The sequence below is a fragment of the Miniopterus natalensis genome, chromosome 6 (assembly GCF_054644295.1).
Source record: "Miniopterus natalensis isolate mMinNat1 chromosome 6, mMinNat1.hap1, whole genome shotgun sequence".
In the NCBI taxonomy this organism is placed as follows: domain Eukaryota; kingdom Metazoa; phylum Chordata; class Mammalia; order Chiroptera; family Miniopteridae; genus Miniopterus; species Miniopterus natalensis.
This window is the reverse complement of record NC_142086.1, coordinates 46,346,269-46,367,173: the sequence shown is the minus strand read 5'-3', so window position 1 is coordinate 46,367,173 and position 20,905 is coordinate 46,346,269. Positions and strand designations below refer to the sequence as shown.

The 20,905-nt window shown below is 37.6% G+C and overlaps 1 protein-coding gene across 3 annotated transcripts in view; it reads left to right on the top strand.

Annotated features, from left to right (window-relative positions):
* Positions 1-7,745, top strand: part of ZNF148 (zinc finger protein 148) — a 96,895-nt gene extending 89,150 nt beyond the window's left edge. For all 3 annotated transcript variants that reach the window (XM_087818194.1, XM_016199952.2, XM_016199953.2), the window contains 2 exons: positions 3,637-3,755; positions 4,298-7,745. In XM_087818194.1, the coding sequence (XP_087674320.1) occupies positions 3,637-3,755; positions 4,298-5,896 (1,718 nt within the window). In that variant the 3' untranslated portion in view covers positions 5,897-7,745. The remainder of the gene's footprint in view (positions 1-3,636; positions 3,756-4,297) is intronic.
* Positions 7,746-20,905: the final 13,160 nt, after the last annotated feature.

Here is a 20,905-nt window from a genome sequence, read left to right as displayed (position 1 = left end):
GGAGAATTTGCTCAGTGGCTAACCAGTATTACCTAGCTTTTTATGATATTAAAAAGAGAAAGATTGCAACCAAGAAATAGACAATGGTAACAGGCCATTTTAGCAGAATAACAACATTTTTGGTCATTTATTATTTATTTATTTATTTATTTATTTATTTATTTATTTATTTATTTATTTATTTATTTATTTTTTAAAATATATCTTTATTGATTTCAGAGAGAGGAAGGGAGAGGGAGAGATAGAAACATCAATGATGAGAGAGTCATTGATCAGCTGCAGCCCGCAACCCGGGCATGTGCCCTGACCGGGAATCGAACCCTGATCGCCTGGATCCTAGGTCGATGCTCAAACGCTGAGCCACGCCCGGCTGGGCACATTTTTGGTCATTTATCCCGTTGTATTTCATGTAATGTTTTGTATTTGCAAGCTGTTATATTGGCATTGTTTTTACATTTTGGATGACAGTTCCTGGGTGGTAAATATGTTCCTGAATATTTGGATTAAATCATTGTGCTGAATTGAGAAGCTACTACTTCTGTAATAGTCTGGATTTACTTGCTAATCAGTGCTTGGGTTTTAGATTAATTAATTAGCTATTAATACTTTTTTCCACTGCAGGAAAGTAACTTCTGAAACGAATCTCAATCATTATTTTTTCTTCCTCATTGAAACGATTGCTTGTATAAAATTTCTTAGGAATGCCACTGTCATACTCTGATGAGGGCCTGAATTTATGAACAAGACATTGACTAGAAATTGAATAAAATGGGTAGAAAGACATTTCAAAGGAAAAAAAAAAAAAAGATGAAATTTAACAACAGTTTAATCAGAAGGAACTAAAGGACTAAAACTAGTATAGGGTAATGGTCTTTAAGCTTGTATTGTGGAACCCAGATTTTCAGATGAAATCCTATGTGGAACAACATTAATAGTCAACTAAAAAAACAAGGCAAATGGTTCCAAGTGGTGTCCTTGGCTTTTGGTGAGTTGAATTATCAGTACTACTCATTTGTTATTTATCCAAGGAGACAAGGCCAAGTTTGAAATGACTGGAGAATTAGCTGCTGTGGAACAAGTATAAAGAATATTTTCAAAAGGGAATTATACACTCTAAATGGTTGAGTTGCATGCTGTATGAATTGAGTCTCAGTAATTCTTAACAAGAATACGTGATAAAACATTATTTCAGTGTAATCTGAAATGGATTCTGCTAAGATGTGTTACAGCTGACTGAGAAATGTGTGGAGCAGAAAAAGTTTAGTTGGACTAATTTACAAAGCTTGAGAAAATATAAAGCATTTAAAGCATATGGATATTGAGCAGTACTTTGTGGAACATTTGAATATATTATATGTCATTGGACCAGTAGTGTCAACTGTGAACTTCATTTGCTCTAGTGGGTTTAACCATCATTGGTTCCATAAATTTTTGTCTAATATGGAAACTGGATATCCTCACTTATTTTATACAGCAGTTTAATAGCTTAGAATTGGTAAAAGTTTTATTGGGAGTTTTTGAGTGTAGAAAAAAGGTTAAAATTTTTCTGAATGAGAAGAACCACTCTCAACCACTATTATTGAACACTGAAGAATGGCTTTGGAAATTAGCTTTTGCTGAAGACTCGAAAATGTTTCTTAATAAAGTCAGCCTAATATGAGAAGGGGAAAACGATGCTTGTAGTGAAACTTCTACTGTGGTTAAGTCCTTTTGACAGCTGCTAAGGTTGTTTAATCACAAAATGCTGCTTTATACACTTCCCTCCTTACAAGTTACAGTAAGAAGCAAAACCTCCATCCCCACACATATAGGGTAGATATACTTTCTAAGCTCAAACTACACTTCTGTCAGTTTTTGGACCGTGATGCAAGTCGATATTTCAAAATCCATTAAACTGTAACTCTACCTGTCTTCATTTGGAAGTAATTAATCTGCAGTGTAATGACATGCTAACAGGTAAATATCAAGAGAAAAATCTAATAGAATTCTATAAATGCCTTCCAAGTGATGAATAATTCTTAATTAAAAGTATGTTTTTATGGATTGTTATCAGTATCTGTCTTTGTGACAAGACAGTTTCAAAGATAGAATATGTAAAATCTCATGCAGATAAGTATTAGCAGATAAACATTTACAATTGACTGATGATAGAGAACATTAACTTTAAACCCCAACTTGGCAGAATGCTGCCTCTCATAAAAATAATTTCAATCTTTTCATTAGGACACTTGTATGGTGAAAAATTGTATTCTGTTAGCATCATTATTATAATCATTATATGTTGAATTTCATCAATAAAGAATTTGTGGCATTTTCTCTCATTATTGGAGTATGTATACAATATCCTTGATTTTACCTCTTTGCACACAAAGCTTATACTGTCTGGCCCTTTATTAAAAAAATTTGCCAACCCTGTCAAAGTTTATTTTTTGAATGTTCTCAGTTCTTAGAACTCTGCTTTTTGGTGATCTTGCTGTTCATTTGACCTCCCTCTTGTTGCCTTAGACTCATTTAAATCTTTGTGATTTAAATTTCTCATTTTCCAAGCACTACCTCCTGTCATTCCTGCTTCATGCCTTAGTTAAGTTTCATCTTTTATCTCCACGAAAACCTACAATCCAGCGATTCTGCCTCCTTTTTACTATCCCTCGTTTTCCTTGTATTCTCATTACTTTCCTTTCCCAGTTTAAATTCATTCTTTGTTTATCATAAATTCAGTTCTCACATTTAGGCCTATGATCCATTTTGAGTAAATTTGTGTGTATGAGATGAGGTAGAAGTCTAACTCCTTTCCTTTGTATGTGGGCATCAAATTGTCCCAGCTTCGTTGTTGAAAACACTGTTCTTTCCTCATTGAAGTACCTTGGCACCTGTGTGGTTTTATAAGTAAAAATTATTTTAGATCTCCATAGTAATGGTTCCTTATGGCTGAGAAGTCTTTATGAGATTTTTAAAAAAGTGTATATGTATGTCCAATTTAACAGTGCTTATTTAGTTCATTCCCATAAGGACATGAGAAATGCTGGTTTGAGTTGAGAAAAAGAGAAACTTTACTTTTGATACTTAGTCTCTCATCTAAGCTCTTTTTACATTTTAGTAAATTAGATTTTTAAGAATATTTTCCTAGGATTCCAGTTTCATTTAACCAGAAATATATTTTAAAAGAAATGTAGAATTGAAAAGGTTGTACCCAAGAATTGTTTTGGGCTATGTATGGGTAACATTTCTTTTTCAAAAATCTTTTTAAAATACTATTTTGTATGATTGAGAAAAAGATTAGAAACATCAGCCACTCTACTGAAATAACGTTCATATTGTTATAAGTTCTTGGTACTACTGGTCTCCATGGAAAACAGTATGTTGTATATACACATAATTGAAAGGCAGGGAAATTGAGTATGTCTGCTTTCAGGTTTTTCTTTTCAGTGGTATATGCCAATCTCTTTCATTTTTATATAGCAAAATATTCTTGAAAATTTTAATTGGATGATATTTTTAGTATAGGGGAGACTTTTTGTCATTTAAAAAGAGCCAAGTATGACAACTCTCAAAAGCCATTTATTTAGAGATTCTTGTGTTAAGATAATTCATTATTTTACAATATTTGTTTTTTAAACTTTCTATATCGTGTACTAGGTGAAAAACCGTTTCGCTGTGATGAATGTGGTATGAGATTCATACAAAAATATCATATGGAAAGGCATAAGAGAACTCACAGTGGAGAGAAACCTTACCAGTGTGAATACTGTTTACAGGTAAGAGGTTATTTGAAATGCTTCTTTTTTAAAAATATTTTTTTATTAATTTTTAGAGAGAGAGAAAGGGAGAGGAATTGAGAGAGAGAAACATTGATGTGAGAGTGAAACATTGATTGGCTGCCTCTTGCTTGCCCCCTACTGGGGATCGAGCCCTGACTGGAAATAGAACAGGCAACGCTTTGGTGCATGGCACGACACCCAGCCAACCTAGCCACACCAGCCAGGGCTGAAATTCTTTTAAAAAAATCCACTTTATTGAGGTATGATTGACTCTTGAAAATTCTTCTAGCCTAAGTTAAATTATCAAGTAATTCTAATAAATTAGAAACTATCACTACTAGAACTACTTGAAGAACTTCCTAGCTGTTGTTGATTACATTTATATTAGATGATTGGCTCAGCAGATTAGTTTAGAATTGCTTGTATTATTATACTTATATCTATATATTAATTTCTTTTTTCTTCTTTCTTTTCTGTTTTTGGTTGACCAAAACCACAAACTAAAACAAAAAATCACTACCAAACTCTGAATTCGACAGTATTTTTCCAGAACAGATCGTGTATTGAAACATAAACGTATGTGCCATGAAAATCATGACAAAAAACTGAACAGATGTGCCATCAAAGGTGGCCTTCTGACATCCGAGGAAGATTCTGGCTTTTCTACATCACCAAAAGATAACTCACTGCCAAAAAAGAAAAGGCAGAAAACTGAGAAAAAATCATCTGGGATGGACAAAGAGAGTGCTTTGGACAAATCAGATCTGAAGAAAGACAAAAATGATTATTTGCCTCTTTATTCTTCAAGTACTAAAGTAAAAGATGAGTATATGGTAGCAGAGTATGCTGTTGAAATGCCGCATTCTTCAGTTGGGGGATCACATTTAGAAGATGCATCAGGAGAAATACATCCACCTAAGTTGGTTCTCAAAAAAATTAACAGTAAGAGAAGTCTGAAACAGCCACTGGAGCAAAATCAAACAATTTCACCTTTATCCACATACGAAGAGAGCAAAGTTTCAAAGTATGCTTTTGAACTTGTGGATAAACAAGCTTTACTGGACTCAGAGGGCAATGCTGACATTGATCAGGTTGATAATTTGCAAGAGGGTCCCAGTAAACCTGTGCATAGCAGTACTAATTACGATGATGCCATGCAATTTTTGAAGAAGAAGCGATATCTTCAAGCAGCGAGTAACAACAGTAGAGAGTACGCGCTGAATGTGGGTACCATAGCCTCCCAGCCATCTGTAACACAAGCAGCTGTGGCAAGTGTCATCGATGAAAGTACCACAGCATCCATATTAGATTCACAGGCACTGAATGTGGAGATTAAGAGTAATCATGACAAAAATGTTATTCCAGATGAGGTACTGCAGACTCTGTTGGATCATTATTCCCATAAAGCTAATGGACAGCATGAGATATCATTCAGTGTTTCCGACACAGAGGTGACGTCTAGCATATCAATAAATTCTTCAGAAGTACCTGAAGTCACCCAGTCAGAGAATGTTGGATCAAGCTCCCAAGCATCCTCATCAGATAAAGCCAACATGTTGCAGGAATACTCAAAGTTTCTGCAGCAGGCTTTGGACAGAACTAGCCAAAATGATGCCTATTTGAATAGCCCGAGCCTTAACTTTGTGACTGATAACCAGACCCTTCCAAGTCAGCCAGCATTCTCTTCCATAGACAAGCAAGTCTATGCAGCCATGCCCATCAATAGCTTTCGATCAGGAATGAATTCTCCACTAAGAACAACTCCAGATAAGTCCCACTTTGGACTAATAGTTGGTGATTCACAGCACTCATTTCCCTTTTCAGGTGATGAGACAAACCATGCTTCTGCCACATCAACACAGGACTTTTTGGATCAAGTGACTTCTCAGAAGAAAGCTGAGGCTCAGCCTGTCCACCAAGCTTACCAAATGAGCTCCTTCGAACAGCCCTTCCGTGCTCCATATCACGGATCGAGAGCTGGAATAGCTACTCAATTTAGCACTGCCAATGGACAGGTGAACCTTCGGGGACCAGGGACAAGTGCTGAATTTCCAGAATTTCCCTTGGTGAATGTAAATGATAGTAGAGCTGGGATGACATCTTCACCTGATGCCACAACTGGCCAGACTTTTGGCTAAAAAAAATTAAAAGTGTAAATAATACTGGCACTTTAGAACAGATTAATCAAGATTGGGGTTACTCTGTGTAAAATGGAGTGCTGTACAGATTTAAGAGCAACGCGATATAACAAGTTAAGCTGATATGAATAGCAAGATAATCCAATAACTGCGTTTTGTTTGGTTAGTCAGCATTCTTTGAACTGCCTTACATGTTGTCACCTTTATAGAAGCAATGCATTACTTGTTTTAGATCAGAAACTTGCTATTCCACCTACACCACATTTAAAAGGAAAAAAAAAAAGACTTTCGCACAATTGTTTCCTAACTGATAACATTGTACATTCTTAGGAGATTAGTAATTGTGTGAAATTTACTCATACTGTTTAAGTTTTTCAGCATAGTCATTGCACTTCAGCAGGGAATCTGATTATACTTTACAGAGTGAACTTAAACGTTTAAATGTCAAGAGATTATGGCTTCAGTAAATTAGTGTGTCTCCTGTGGGGGAAAAAGAAACCAAGAAACCACCCTTTTAAAAAGAATGATATGCCATATACCCTTGATTTTCATTTTGCATTATATTGACATGTTTTTTGTTTTTTTTTAAAGAAGAAAAGTAATAAAAATCTGATAGTCTAAGACTCCACTATTTAAAATCTTACTTTTAAAATATGCATACTTTCAAAAGTTTTACCAAAATATGTAACTATTGAAGCATTCACTTCTATGGGAGTATGCATATGGTGTCAGTTTCTTTGTACAGTTGTACCTAGATATTTTTTATGATTTTTCATGTGCAAGTATAAGATTTTGAAGTTTTAGTAAGAAGATATTCTGTAGAGTACATTCCCAAGAACATAATGCTTATACAAATGTATATTCCACGTTTTAAAGCTTAATTGTATTTTACTTTACATATACACTTCAGTTAACATAGAGCACTTAGAATCTATTTGGTATTTTTGATTTCTCAAAGTAAAAAAAGATTTAGATTTTTAGGTTTGATGTGGTTGTGTCATAATCATCTCATAATTGACAATTTTAATTTTTGGCAATAAAAGGAAATTGGGTATCTTTGGAACTGTAAAACCTGGTTTAATCTTTTTCTTTCTAGAATCTTGATAGATTGGATAAACAGTATCCAGAGAAACGAAAGAAATGGGCATTTTAATTGCTTATTTTATTTTGAGTTAATATTTAATGAACACTGTTCATTACAATTTTACAAACCAAAAGTGTTTACTAATTCTAGTAACTACAATTTCTTTTTCAGCTAGATGAGTGATCGGAAACTTTTTGTTGCATTTCAAAATCTAAATAAACTACAGACTTTATCCTTACACCACGAATGTTTTATTTTTAATACTTTGTCTTAGAATAATACAGCATGGTACAATAAATAGTGCTTTTATATATACATATATACTTTTCTGAAGAATGATGGTTGGAGTTACACATTGGACAGTTAATTTTTGGAAAATAACATTAATTTTATTGATTTTGTTAGCCTATCTGTTCCAAGTTTTTTTGTTGTTTTTTTTAAAGTTTCGCCATCTTTGTCATAATGCACATACTGACATAGTACCAGTGATAATCTAAAATTAATACCCCTGGAAAATGAAACTTTATTGTTAGTTTCCAATTTAACTTTTATATTGACCCTATAGGTCTGTAGTCTTTGTTTCAGTATAGAATGTTATACATTTAAATTATTTTTCTTTTATTTAATGTTATTCCAAGACTGTTCTCATAAAGAAAGGGAACAAAGAAATATCCACCCTAAATATCTTTTCAGTTATTTTTAACATGTTGGTGTTTTTATGGTAAGGTATATAAATAAATTATCTTTAATGTGGTTTCCTCTACACTTTGGTTATTAAGCTTTGCTTGAAATACTCATTTTTCCATTTGACAGCTTTGCTGCCAGATTTTTCAAGAATTTTAGACTTCTTTGAAGTAGGTATTTTAAAATGTTCTGCCATTATTGACTCGTAATTAAGAATGGTGTGTGTTGTGTTGCACATCACAGTCGCGAGAAGACTTCATTCAGGTGGGTTGTTAAAAATGGAACTGTGCTCTCCCTAGATAGGCATTTGTATTTTTCTTACACTACTATTGAACGATAGTAGGCATTTATTTCCTCAGTTGATGTTTTTTGAGCCTGATCAAAATTTTTGTTCTATTGAGAACTTGATGTAGTTCTTGGTACAGTATAAAGCTTTTTGTTGGTTTGTTTTAACAGCAGCACAGTTTTTAGAATGTGACTCTACTGCTGAGCAGTTAGAGTAAGCTAAGGAAAGAAAGCCTTTGAAAATAGTAGTTAAGCAGAATTGCAGGTGTTGCATTCCTATCTTCAGCACGTTTCTTTAAATCTGTATAATGGCAGACATTTCTACCACATTATAAGCATTTTTGCGATAAGTGATACTTGGCATAACTTATTGACTCACCATTTAAGTATAGTTATTCTCTTACTGTGAAATTCTAAATGCCTACCAGAATTACCTTGTATTATTATCATATGATAAACATCTCAACATTTTGGGTTTCCCAGTTTGGTTTAAAAAGTTCCTTAATTTCTATTTGGGCATTAGGAGAGAAAGCAAGTAGCCTTTTGTGCTGCTTTAGGTCAGAATATTGAGGATATATCTTTTTGCAATTTGTGTTTCTCATTACTTTCAGTGAGCAAATTGTTCTTTTAAAACATGCTTTTACACCCTTAAACTTTTGCTGTGTGAAGGAGGTGCTTTTTCACTTGGGACCTACGTTTGAGGATTGGAAACAGATCCCGTTAGATGAGGTCATATCTCTTGCACGTCTTCGAAAAGTGTTTTGGGTTTTTTTTTAAACTTATTGCACGCATTTCATTTGGTTCAGAGTATTTGAGTAGCTATTAAATTTTTTGGATCTACTTGCAAGTTTTCTACTTGATGCCATAGAAAATCCATCCTTGTAGCTCTGGCTGAGGACTGCCAGTGGTCGGGTAATTTTCTCTTTGCGAGAGAGGCCTGTGCTCAGGGTAGGCTTTCATTTCCACAGGGGAGAGAAACTTGTGAAGTGCCAGCTAGGTTAGATCTTTCCACCTATTTCATTTTAATAATTTGGGTTTTTAAAGGGCTGTTTCAAAAAAAAACCAACAAGCCGGGAAACTTTAAAAGTAGGCATTACTGTAGTACTACATTTCTTAGACTTAGAACATTTTAAACTAGAGCTCATTTTTTCACAGTATATTTACTTGAAGAAGCACTATTATAATCAGTGAGAAACTTTTTGACTCTGCAATTTAATTTAAACTCTTTTTCGTTTCAAATTACTTTATTTCAGGGAAATAATTTTCCAGTTGTTTTTGCTGTACTCTGCAAATAAAAACCGTATGTTTCCTTTATTCACCTAAACTTTGGTAGGAAACAAACTAAAGCAGACAAACATTTCTTGTTGTGTTTGTTGCTTTCTTTAATCCAATGGATAAAAAAGTAAAACCCTGTAAACATTATTTTATTTTTTTATGCAATACCATGCTGTACATATGGTTCATCAAATAAGGATGTACCTATGATTAAATCTTTAATTCTGCACAGTTAGAGTTTATATATAAACGTGTCTTGACAATCAAGGACTTTTATGTGTCTTCCTTTATGATGTTTATTAATGTTATGCATTCCATTTGTTTTGAAGTGAGTACCAATGTGCTAATTTGTATTGTCTGAAAGTATGTAATGTTTTTACAGCTTGTTTTTAAGAATCTGTAAATATGTACAAACAAATCACAGTACTGCTTTATGTTAGAAGGCATATGATGTTGTACTGTATGTAAGCAATAATACATAGCAGTGCTAACTTTACAAGTAGCATCAGGAAATTCTAAAAAACATTTCAGAGTTATCAATCGATTATCCTTATTTCATTTAATGATTATCTTTAATCAGTTTTATAAGCAAATTCCATTGTTCCTCCTATTGGAACGTAACACTGTTTACACAGCATAATTGAAGTTGCAGGGGAGACAGGCTAAATCTGACTTCATCTGTACTCACTTTCACTAAGCATTGAATGGCCTTACCACTCTTCTGCAGGATGGAGGAAGACCGCAAAACTTAGTGCCCATCACACTGAAGGAAGGGGGTGTGTCGAATTTTTTTTCCTGCTTCTGTACTGCTACCTAACATTGTGGTTTGCTTTGGATTTTAATATTTGTTTTTCTGTTTTAGATTCAAGCCCATAAGTTTTGAGGTGGCTTCAGCTCCATTGTGAAATAGATAGTTCTCTTCATATTTCATATCTACATTTCAGTAATTCTAAACTTTCTACTTTGATTTTTAGATATTTATTTTTCAAGCTTGCTTTCTCAGCTGATCAGATGAGCATTCACCTTCAATACAAAGGAAGACAAACCTATTGTAGTTTGAATTGAGTAGATATACTGTACAGAACAGCTAACTATTTGAACTCACACATCACTGCTTTAGAAATAAAACCGCCAATTTTTAAATGTATATGACCTACATTTTATAGGAGAAATGTTTTTAAATGCTAGTCATTTATATAAATGTGCTTTGAAGGATTTGCTAGTTCACTTCTGTCACTTTTTAGTACACTGGTATCTTTTATATGTAATGTATGCTTTTTATTGTAGCAAAGCATTTCAGTAGAAAGAATTTTACAACAATATGGGGGAAATTTTTCATTGTTGGATTTGAATTATACTGGATTTTATCTGTGTAGTCTTGTCTTTATTTTAATGCTGTCTGGAAGGGAACTTGGTATCCAAATAAAGCAGGTAACCTCATTTTACTTAAAGGGCATACTGTGTAGTGCTGAATTTAATCTGGAAATCCAATGATTTTGAAGAGAAAAACAAGTTTATAACAATTGTACAGAAGAAATTAAATGTGTGATGGAAATCCTGATGGTGGAGCACGTTGAATTTCTGATATATAGTGTTATTTTCCTGGGATCCCCTATGCCTTTGTATTTCAACTAATAAAGGAAAAACCTTGTCATTGAAACTGGTAGGATAATAGGATATTCTGATTATACAGTATTACTATTCCTATCCCACTTTTTGACCCTTTCTCAATCACTGTAAATTTTTATTTTCTATTTCCTGTTGATAATTAAACATGTACATAATATAGACACTGTTGTATAAAACTGAATGATTTGAGTTGCTATGCTTGAATGGGTAACTAAGTGGAAATACGGATACTGAGAATTCATAAAATGCCAGAACAGATTTACAGGAAAAAGGGAGGAATCGTGTGTCCTGGGAAGGTCACAGCAAATGTTTCTTTGACTCTCTGTGAAATAAATGTGAAAGAATCAACCACAAATTTAGTATCTGATACAAGTGGATCTTTCCTTCCCCCACCTCCCCCCACGTACATGAGCGCACTAAATTTCAAAATCTACTCAGGTGAAAATTGCTTTGCAATGGAACTTATCACATTGAAATTTTCACTGTTCAAAAGATATTTGTGATATTTTTAAGTACAAACTTTCATATGAGTAGTCAGCAGCCTGACAATTGAAATTTGGTAAGTCAATATATTTTAAAATATATTTTACCCTCCAAATAGAATTGTTTTTAAACAATTGAGAGGGTTTTTTGTTTAAATGTATTTTTTTTATTGTCATTGTAAAAATAAAATCTTTGCTTGACCTCACATTATGCCATGAATAAATTGCTGAGCCTTTATACTACAGTGAAATCTTTTTCATGCATAATCATGGAACATGGCAGTGTTCTTTAAACTGACCTATTCATTAAGAGGTTTAATGAGTGTCACAGCTTCTGGCTTTATTGTCATAGTTAACCTTGCCATTTAGAGTTTATAATACCCTTTTATGTATTGTGATGCTAAAGGAAATTGTTTTGTTTTATTTTTAATTGAATTATTAGACTAATTTATATTTGCAAATTCTGCATTTTAAATGTGGACACTGGCTGTTTGAAAAATAAAAAAAATACCCAAACAGTTTTATGAATAATTTCCTAGCTGAATTTTTTACAATATTCTGAACCAAATAACTAATGGTAAATGATTAAAAATGGTAGTATGCAGATTAATATTAAAGAGAGAAAAGGATGTCTATAGAATTAACAGTTTTTTACACATATCGCTTACTAGTTAGAGCCTTTATTGTAGCTTTGTGTGGCGTGCTGTTGGGCAGCTCTGAAGTGGAGTCAACTGTACCGTCGTCTGATATTTTAGACTCAAATGTGTTTAACACAGAGCTAAGAATCTATGTGATTTTTTTTTTTTCTTCACAGATAAGATTCTGTTAACCTATCATGTGTGGGATTCCCCCCCCCCCCCCAGCAAAGGTAGTTTTATTAGCAAAGGTAGTTTTATTTTTATCCATTTACCACCGTGGTGTCTCCTGTCTTGTGACCAGTGGGACGCATTGTGAGAAAGCTGTCTGCAGTTAGGAGTGTAGTCCAGGTCCTTGGTACAAATATAAACTAATTGGCATTTGCAGAAATTAATCCTGCTACCCTGCCTTTATCACCACGGTGCTTTGGCCAGTTGTGCGTAATACCACCGATAGTCTGCTAATCCACTTCCTAGATCCTAGTTTTTCTTGAATAATTAGGAATAGTAGGGAGGCGGGTCAGGAGATACTCTACATGTTATTTCTCCCACCTTCTGAAGGTTACAAGAAAAAGTGAAGTGGCTTGAATTAATGTGTTGTCATTGAGATTTACGTGACAATTTATGCACAAAAGTATGATGATTTTTATGGTTATATGTTTGGATAGTTTTAATTCTTTTTCCAGAGTGCTGGCGGAACTTGCTGTTAGAGTAAATGATACCTACTTAATGGATAGAGAATCAATGAATTGGAAAAGTTTAAGTAAACTGAAGGTAAAATTTGGGTGTCATAGTATCAGTTCTTTTGTCCTTTATAAATGTCCTTAAAGGTACGTTTATAGTAAAACATTTTACACACTCATGCAGATGTGTATGCATATGTGGGAGAGCTGGGGTGTAAAAATGTGATTACTGTAAATGAGAAGGACATTTTCAAAGTGATTCTAAACTTGAGGAAAACTCAAGTTTAGAAATGGACTCGAATTATAAAATAGAGAACATTTGACCCTTTACATATTTATCCATTTATACAAAAGAATGAACTTCTAAAGTTGTGACTCCTAGTTTTCCTTAGCCTCTCGCATTCTTAATAAGATTTTGAAACTATGATGCCTATTGTCAGGGTTGCGAAGGGGGCGGGGCAACAAAATAGATTACCTGTGATAGTAATTGTTTTTTATTGATTTGAATCCTTACTTGCTGGCGCATAGTATTAATTCAGCAGTGATCACTTAGTAACAGGCATTGTGATGGATGCAGAGAATAGGTGGTTGAGACTATGAGCATCTTTATTTGAGCATCTGAAAGGTGTTTATAATGGCAATTGCAGGATGCATTACTGTACTTTATTAATGCGAATATTGAGTGCTAAGATGTGTTGGGTGCTGTGCTGAGCAATTTATATCTCATTTGTCAACAAATGGGTAAGTAGTAGTGCTTATATGGACCAAAACAGTGGAAATAGAGAACATTGTTTAAAATGATCCCCTAGTTAAAATACCAGACTTACGAGTAAGACTCAGACCTGGGCTGTGGAATGTGGGGATGTATGCTCTGTTCAGAAGGAATTCATAACAGGAGTGGGGGATTAATGCTCTATGGGAATTCACAAACCTGGGGGTAAAACTACGCTAGAGATCACCTATTCCCCATTGGGGAGTAGTTGGAAATGGGCACTGGGAATGCTCTGGAAGCAGGAGAATTAATTGAACCAGAGCTACTTATTCTAGCACAGTCTTCATGGAATGATGTTAATATATTTTTAATCCATTGAAATCAGTACTCCCAGGTGGATTATACTTATGGGAGTCTTCATGTCTTCCACTAGCCCCCAATTATCTTACATTGTCTTTTCCTTGACCATTTCCTTCAAGGTGTTTGGGCCACCATAAAACTAACTTAAAAATCTCAATATGATAGTTTTCCTCTGTTTCTTCATGGGAACTCCAACTCTATCGCACAACTTTCGTCGATGATATTATGAAGGTTAGGACTGATTTGCAGAGCACAGAGTCAGGTAGCAGGTGGCAGAACAACTCAGGACTTCTCAGGCTGAGCGCGGTTGTCCCCAGCAGTCTGCTGAGTTGGCGCTCGTGATTGAGGGCAGATGACGGCGCTCAGAGGCAGCATAGCCAGTGCTGCCACGTGGCGCAGCTTTAAGCTGTATGTTGTCTTGTTGAGGATGGTGAGCAGAGGCGCAGTTGGTCATACGCTACGGGCTGCACGGTGGAGCGGAGCAAGGGAGTTGGCATCTAGGGTCTATGTTGTGGCTCCACCTTGACCTGCGTGTAGCATGGTTCAAGTCAGTTATCCTTCCTGAGCCTCAGTTTTTTCATCTGTAAGATGGGAATAATAAAAATACCCATCAATGTTGCTGTGAATATCAAATCACTTGGGATAATTTGCAGATGATAAGTCACTAAATGTTTCCTAGTTCAGATGTTAGCAGTGGCAAAAAGGAAAAGAGCGGAGCTGGACAGTGTTGGAAGCCTCAATCCATGTAAATCAGAGCATGTGATAAATTCCTAACTTGCTGACAGTATTTTTCAAAAGATTAAACAAGATATGAGAGGATTTTGTGTGTCTGGATTTAATTGACCAACAAGGAGGAACTGTTAGGGCAGTGGAAGTGCCAGGAATTTTATAAATTTATGCTTGCACTACCAGAGACCGTGGAAGGGATGGAACATTCTGGAGAGTGATACTAGGGGGGAAAAGTCAGTAGCCTTGTCAGGAACAAAGGCAGAAACACCATCCCGCAAAAGTAAGACTGTATTGAACCTGATCCCAAGCTGTTCGTTAATCAGGAACAGGAACCTGGCTGCCCGTGAGGCAGAAGCAAAAGGCCTGGGCAGTAGGTTGGCAGCAGCCAGCTCACCAGGCGGGAGGAGGGGGCGCGCGTCTGTGAGGACGTGGTGGGCCTACGCGCTCACCTTTCCTCCTGAGTTTATTTTTCTTTCTCCATCTCTCTCCATTCTTTGCTCCTCTTGTTTCCCCTGAATGACTGTGTGGCCTGTAGCAGGTAGACTCCAAACAGAAACGACTGACTGATGGTATCAGCCTCTCATGCGGGTTAGGTTTGTTTACCATAAATTTTTTTTACTATTAGTAGTTGAGGAAAATTTAAAACTGGTTGTTCATTGGGAGAAGATTGGGGGACTCCTGGGTTAGCGTGTAAACCTCTGTGGAGCATTTGGTTCACAGAATCTAGAACAGTGCCTCACACATAAGCAGGTATGAATGAATGAGCAGTGTTACGGGGTAAAAGGCCTTGGCAATGAAGGTGTTAGAAATAGTGCTGGAGATTTGTTGGGATTAAAATGCTATGGTCAGCAACCTGGAAGTGCTGGGTTTCTGCTTTAGACCACAGACTTCTAAACATGATTCCCAAAAGACACAATGATCAATGGCTAGTGGGAAACAGATGTCTTCTTATGAGTTGGACCTGTTTCCCAAACTCGTGTGGAAATGGGCCAGAGGATAGAGCCATGTCCTTCCCCTTGACGCCTTACCACCCTCTGGCTGCGGAGAAATGAGTGTATCTCAATATTCGGAGAAGAGGAAAGAGCAGGACGGCTAGGACACTATCAGTGAGCAAGTGGGGTGGACCTCAGCCCTTTTCCCACCCCAGTTGCATGGAAACAAAAGAGAAAGCAAAACAACCACACCCATGTGTGTGGCCTAGTTATGGCAAATGGCCTGCTCACTGCTGGATGTGGCTCAGTAAGCATTCCATGATCTGATCAATCAGATTGGCAACTCGTGGGGGTCAGGGCTTGTGAATATTTCTCAAGTTCTTTCAAACCCTCCCTCCCATTACTACCACAGCCCAGGTCACCCTCAAGTCACGTCTGGGCTCCTTGCTGCAAGTTTCTGCACAGCAACTCTGGATGGCCTCCAGCCCTTTTCCCAGAAAACAGCTACGCAAAAACCCCACAGGAGCTTCTTGCCTGCTACTTGGATAAACACTCAGCTACTTACCTTGGCCCAGCAGGGTTGTCCTCTGCCCATAGCCCAGCCTCCCGCACAGTGAGCCGCTCATCCTCTCTGCTCTCATTACCGAACTGCTTGCAGTCTCATACTTGGTCATATCCCCTTTGGCCACGAACAATTTCTTCTACACTCTTTACCTATTAATCCCTCCAACCCAGATTTTAGTCCCAGCATCACTTCCTCCAAAAAGGTCATTCTGGTCTCCCTGACTAGGTCGTAACCATCTTCTCAGAACCTACCCCACCCATTTCAGAACCTCGGACCACCCTGCACAGCTCCTTCCTAGGGTAGGTGTCTGTCTGCAATGATCTACCTGCTTATTTGTCTGAAAACTGGATTTGATTTCCCGCCATCCAGAGTTGTCTTGCTGCCCGTCGTGTGTCAGGGTTGGGCACAGTGCTTGGTGATCAGATAACTGGTGAATATACTTTAAAGGGAACATGCAGGCCCTCTGAGTTACACCTGAGGGTGCAAAGAAAGCTTGCAGGCGCTGTAGAGAAGAGCTGCCAGGGAGTCTGAGGCTGTGGATGGCAGCAGTGGGACCGGAACACTGGTCATGTGTGTTTCAAATGCGAGGAAAGGTGGTGGGTTATGAAAGCAATGGATCTGAGCTGGTTTCAATCCCCAGCAAAATTTCAGAATGTTCATGACTCTGCCAGGCAGGTGTGGCAGGTGTTGTCATTAGCTCCAGGTTACAAATGAGCCGACAGAGGCTCAGACACGTTGAGGACCATGGACAAGGTCACAGAGTGGAAAGGGAGAACCAGGATTCAGATACAAACCCAGCTTCTCTCATCTACACTCTTGAAGGTCTGTCAGTGGGGTTTCATATGTGCTAGTTAAGCAAATGCTGAATGCTAATTGCACTGTTGTCGCAGTCCAGTAAGACAGCCACTGTCAACCATAAAATACGTGGGACCCTGTTCATCGGGCTTCTGCGTATGTTTTGTCAGAGTCCCACCAGGTCCTGCCTCATGCCGGGTGCCACGTGGCTGATTGAGGGAGACTGCCTTCCTCTTGTCAGAGGGCAAACTCCCAGAGTCAACAAATAGCTTAGATCCTGGAGGAGAAACCTGCTCAACAGGTGCTGGGGACACCTGACAGCAGGACAGCAGCAGCCCCTCCCTCTCAGCCCTGCCCCAGAAGCCAGAACAGGACTCAGCTTCCTGGGGTCCTGCCCCTGCCTCTCTGGGAACTTGGTCAGGTCTGCATCTCCCGAGGTGCCACCTTTCAATTCCTGCCTGACAGCCCTTCTGAAAGATTTCCTTCTTGCATCTGGGGCTCTTGCAAATATATTTCAAAGTCCAGAAAGACTGAAAACCTTTTTCTTTTTTAAAATATGTCTTTATTGATTTCACAGAGAGGAAGGGAGAGGGGGGGAGAGAGGGATAGAAACATCAACGATGAGAGTCATTGATCGGCTGCCTCCTGCACACCCCCTACTGGGGATGGAGCCCACAACCCGGGCATGTGCCCTGACCGGGAATCAAACTCTGATCTCCTGGATCCTAGGTCGATGCTCAACCACTGAGTCACAATGGCTGGGTGGAAAACTTTTTTCTGTCTTATTCCTTCCCCTGGATTAGGGAGGCTGTATTGTGTAGAGGAGAGAATCTGGTAGTAGAACCACCAAGCTTCAAGTCCTGATTCCATCCTCAGAGCCAATGAACTTTTCTGGATGTTTTCAGAATTCCTGTGATTTAAAAAAAATAAAAATAAAATTATTGATTTCAGAGAGATGAAGGGAGAGGGGGGGAGAGAGAAACATCAGTGATGAGAGTCATTGATCGGCTGCCTCCTGCGTGTTCCCTATTGGGAATCAAGCCTGAAACTCAGGCATATGCCCAGACTGGGAATGGAACCGAGATCTCTTGGATTATAGGTTGATATTCAACCACTAAGCCACGCCGGCTGGGCTTCCTGTGATTTTTTAAAAATGGGCAGACGTCCCAGGGAGCTGCATCACACTGACCAACTAAACAGAACAATACATATATTTAAAAATATATATATTAAAATATATTTATTTTAAAATAACATTTTAAAAACACAGGGTGAGGCAAAAGTAGGTTTACAGTTTGTGTGAAAAGTAATACAAGAATAAACTCTCACAACTGTAGACTTACTTTTGCCCCACCCTGTGTATATTAAATTACCTGTGCTCTCTAAGTGACATATTTCACCTCATCATTGACAATTATAACTGGAGTAAGACACCATGGCAGACAGGTTGTATTCTCTTTCTCTGCTATTTTAAAGAAGGGCAAACAAACTACTGAGATTCCATGGTTTTTCAACCTTGGCTGACCTTAGAATTGCCTGAGGAATTTAAAGAAAATTCTGGTGCCCAGGCCCGGGTATCGTGTTTTCTGAAACCACCCCAGGTGACAGTAAAGCACAGCCTGGGGAGAGGACCACCACTCGCTGGCTCCCCTCTGCAGCCCGCCTAGCCCAGCTTTAGGGAGTAGTCTGTGAGACAGGTTTTTGTAGATGTACGTTATTTACATCATGAATTAATGTTTTCATCATAAATGTTTTCAACATTTCAGTTTTGGTTAACTTTGTCCAAGCTCTGATCCCTCCCCGGGGTTCACTTTTTGGCAAATGAGGTCATTTTGTAAAGACAGGATTTCTTCTCCAGACCACTCAGAAGGTGGGTCCCAGGACCAACCACTGGAAGGGGAAGGACTGAAGGACCTTCGGCCTGGAGCTGAGCAACAACCTCACTATCGTGGGCTTCGCCCTGAGCTGGAGTTGTTTCTGAATAGAAAAAAGGTGAGTTTAAGAACCATACTTGGATTTTTTGTGTGTACAGGACAGTGAATTAAAACTGAAATAAATAAAAATACTGTTAAAGGAAACACAGTATTTTTTACCTTGGCTGGATACACTGCATATTCGCTATCTGTTGTTGAGTACCAAATTAACCCAAATCTCACTGGATTAAAACAGTGATTTTCAATTGTTCTCATCTCATGATGCACATATACTAATTACTGAAATTATGCGGCACACCAAGAAATACATTTTTGCCAATTTGACAAAAAAAAATATATATATATAATTTTGATTCGTTTATACTGGACAGCTCTTGTTATGTTGGCTGTTGTCATTTTTTAATTTGCCAATCTAAGGGAAAAGAGGTCAGTGCCCCTGACTAAAATAGGTATTGTATGCTTTAAAAATTTTTGTGGCACACCAGTTGAAAATCACTGGCTTAAAACAACAATAATTGATTATCTCATGGTTTTTGTGGTCAGGAATTCAGGCAGAGCCCAGCAAGGAGCTTGCCTTTGCTTTGCAATGTCTGGGACCTCAGCTGGGAGAACCTAACACCAGGGACTGGAATCATCTGAAGGCTTGTTGCACTCACATGTCAGGTGGTTGGCATTGGCTATTGGTGGGAACACCCATATGTGGCCTGCCCATTTGGCCTGGGCTTCCTCACAGCATGGTGGCTGAATTCTAAGGTAAGTGCTCTGAGAGCAAGGAAGCCAGATGGACTCCCCACTGCCTTTGTGACCTAACCTAGGGAGTTAAACAGTGTCACATCTTCCATTTCTACTCTTGGTTGAGGCATTTATAAAGGTCCATTCAGGCTCAAGGGAGGGAACATGGACCCCATCTCTTTTTGAAGGAATGTCAGTGTCATAATTCAAGAAGAGCTTATGGGATGGAGTAGGTTAGTACAACAATCTTTGGAAAATACAATTTTGTCTTTTAATTTTGTCACTTTTAAAATCAGATTCCAAAAGTAACATGTGTTCCTTGTAAGAAAAACATCTCAATAAAAATCCAGAATTTGTACACCAAAGTACATTTCCTCTCCTACTTTACTCACTACATAAATCCTATTACTAAGAGGTAACCACCATTAGACTGATGTGCATTTTCCCATACAAATTATATACATATATACACTGCTTTTAAATAAACTATACACATCATTCTGCAACTTGCCAGTTTTACTTATTATGTAATGAACAGAGTTCCATGATAGTGTGTGTAAAAACACCCAATTCTTTTTTTAAGTACGTTTTTATTGATTTCAGAGAGAGGAAGGGCAAGGGATAGAGAAACATCAATGATGAATCATCCATCGGCTGCCTCCCGCACACCCCCTACTGGGCATCCAGCTCACAACCTGGGCATGTGCCCTGACCAGAAATTGAACTGTGACCTCCAGGTTCGTGGGTTGATGCTCAACCACTGAGCCACACCAGCCAGGCAAAACACCTAATTCTTTCTAATGCTGGCTAATAGTTTTAAAAACTATTAAAAATTAATGATACAATGAACATCCTTATACTAGATCATGTAGGCTAGTATCTCAAAAATAGAATTGTTCAGTTCAAAGGATAGGCAGGGTACTATTTTCAATATAAGAGTGGTGTTTTTTTAAGGTATCATTGTGATAAGATATATCTACGTAAGCAGGATATACTTTTTTCTTTGCAGGTGGACAGGTTTCTCTAGCCTCCAAATGAAGAACAGAAACAAACCTTTGTTCTTAGGTTTAGAAGATGCTTATAAGCGTTGAAGGGAACTTCTCATGTAGAAAATGATGAGTGACAGAAAGTAGGTGGTTATGAAGAGGGGTGAATTTCCTTTTCTAATGCTTTTAGCTCAGGCTGATACAGAACTGAAGGTGGAGTCTTCAAAGTTCACACTGACAATTCGAGGGAGGCCCATCAGAAGGTGACAGCAAGGAGGAAACCAGCTTGAGGCAGTAAAGCAACACAAAGTGTCATATGTGACCTCAAAATGAGTAATGAAGATGACTATTGGCCATACAGATAGATGTAATAGGTATGTAATATATACAGAGGCTTCTTATATTAGGATGGTGCCATCCTTCCCACTGACCCCTCTTTTGTTTATAGATGGTTAACCTGTAACGTATTCTAGGGCTCTTTCCTCTTGCAGAGGTGGGTTATGAAAA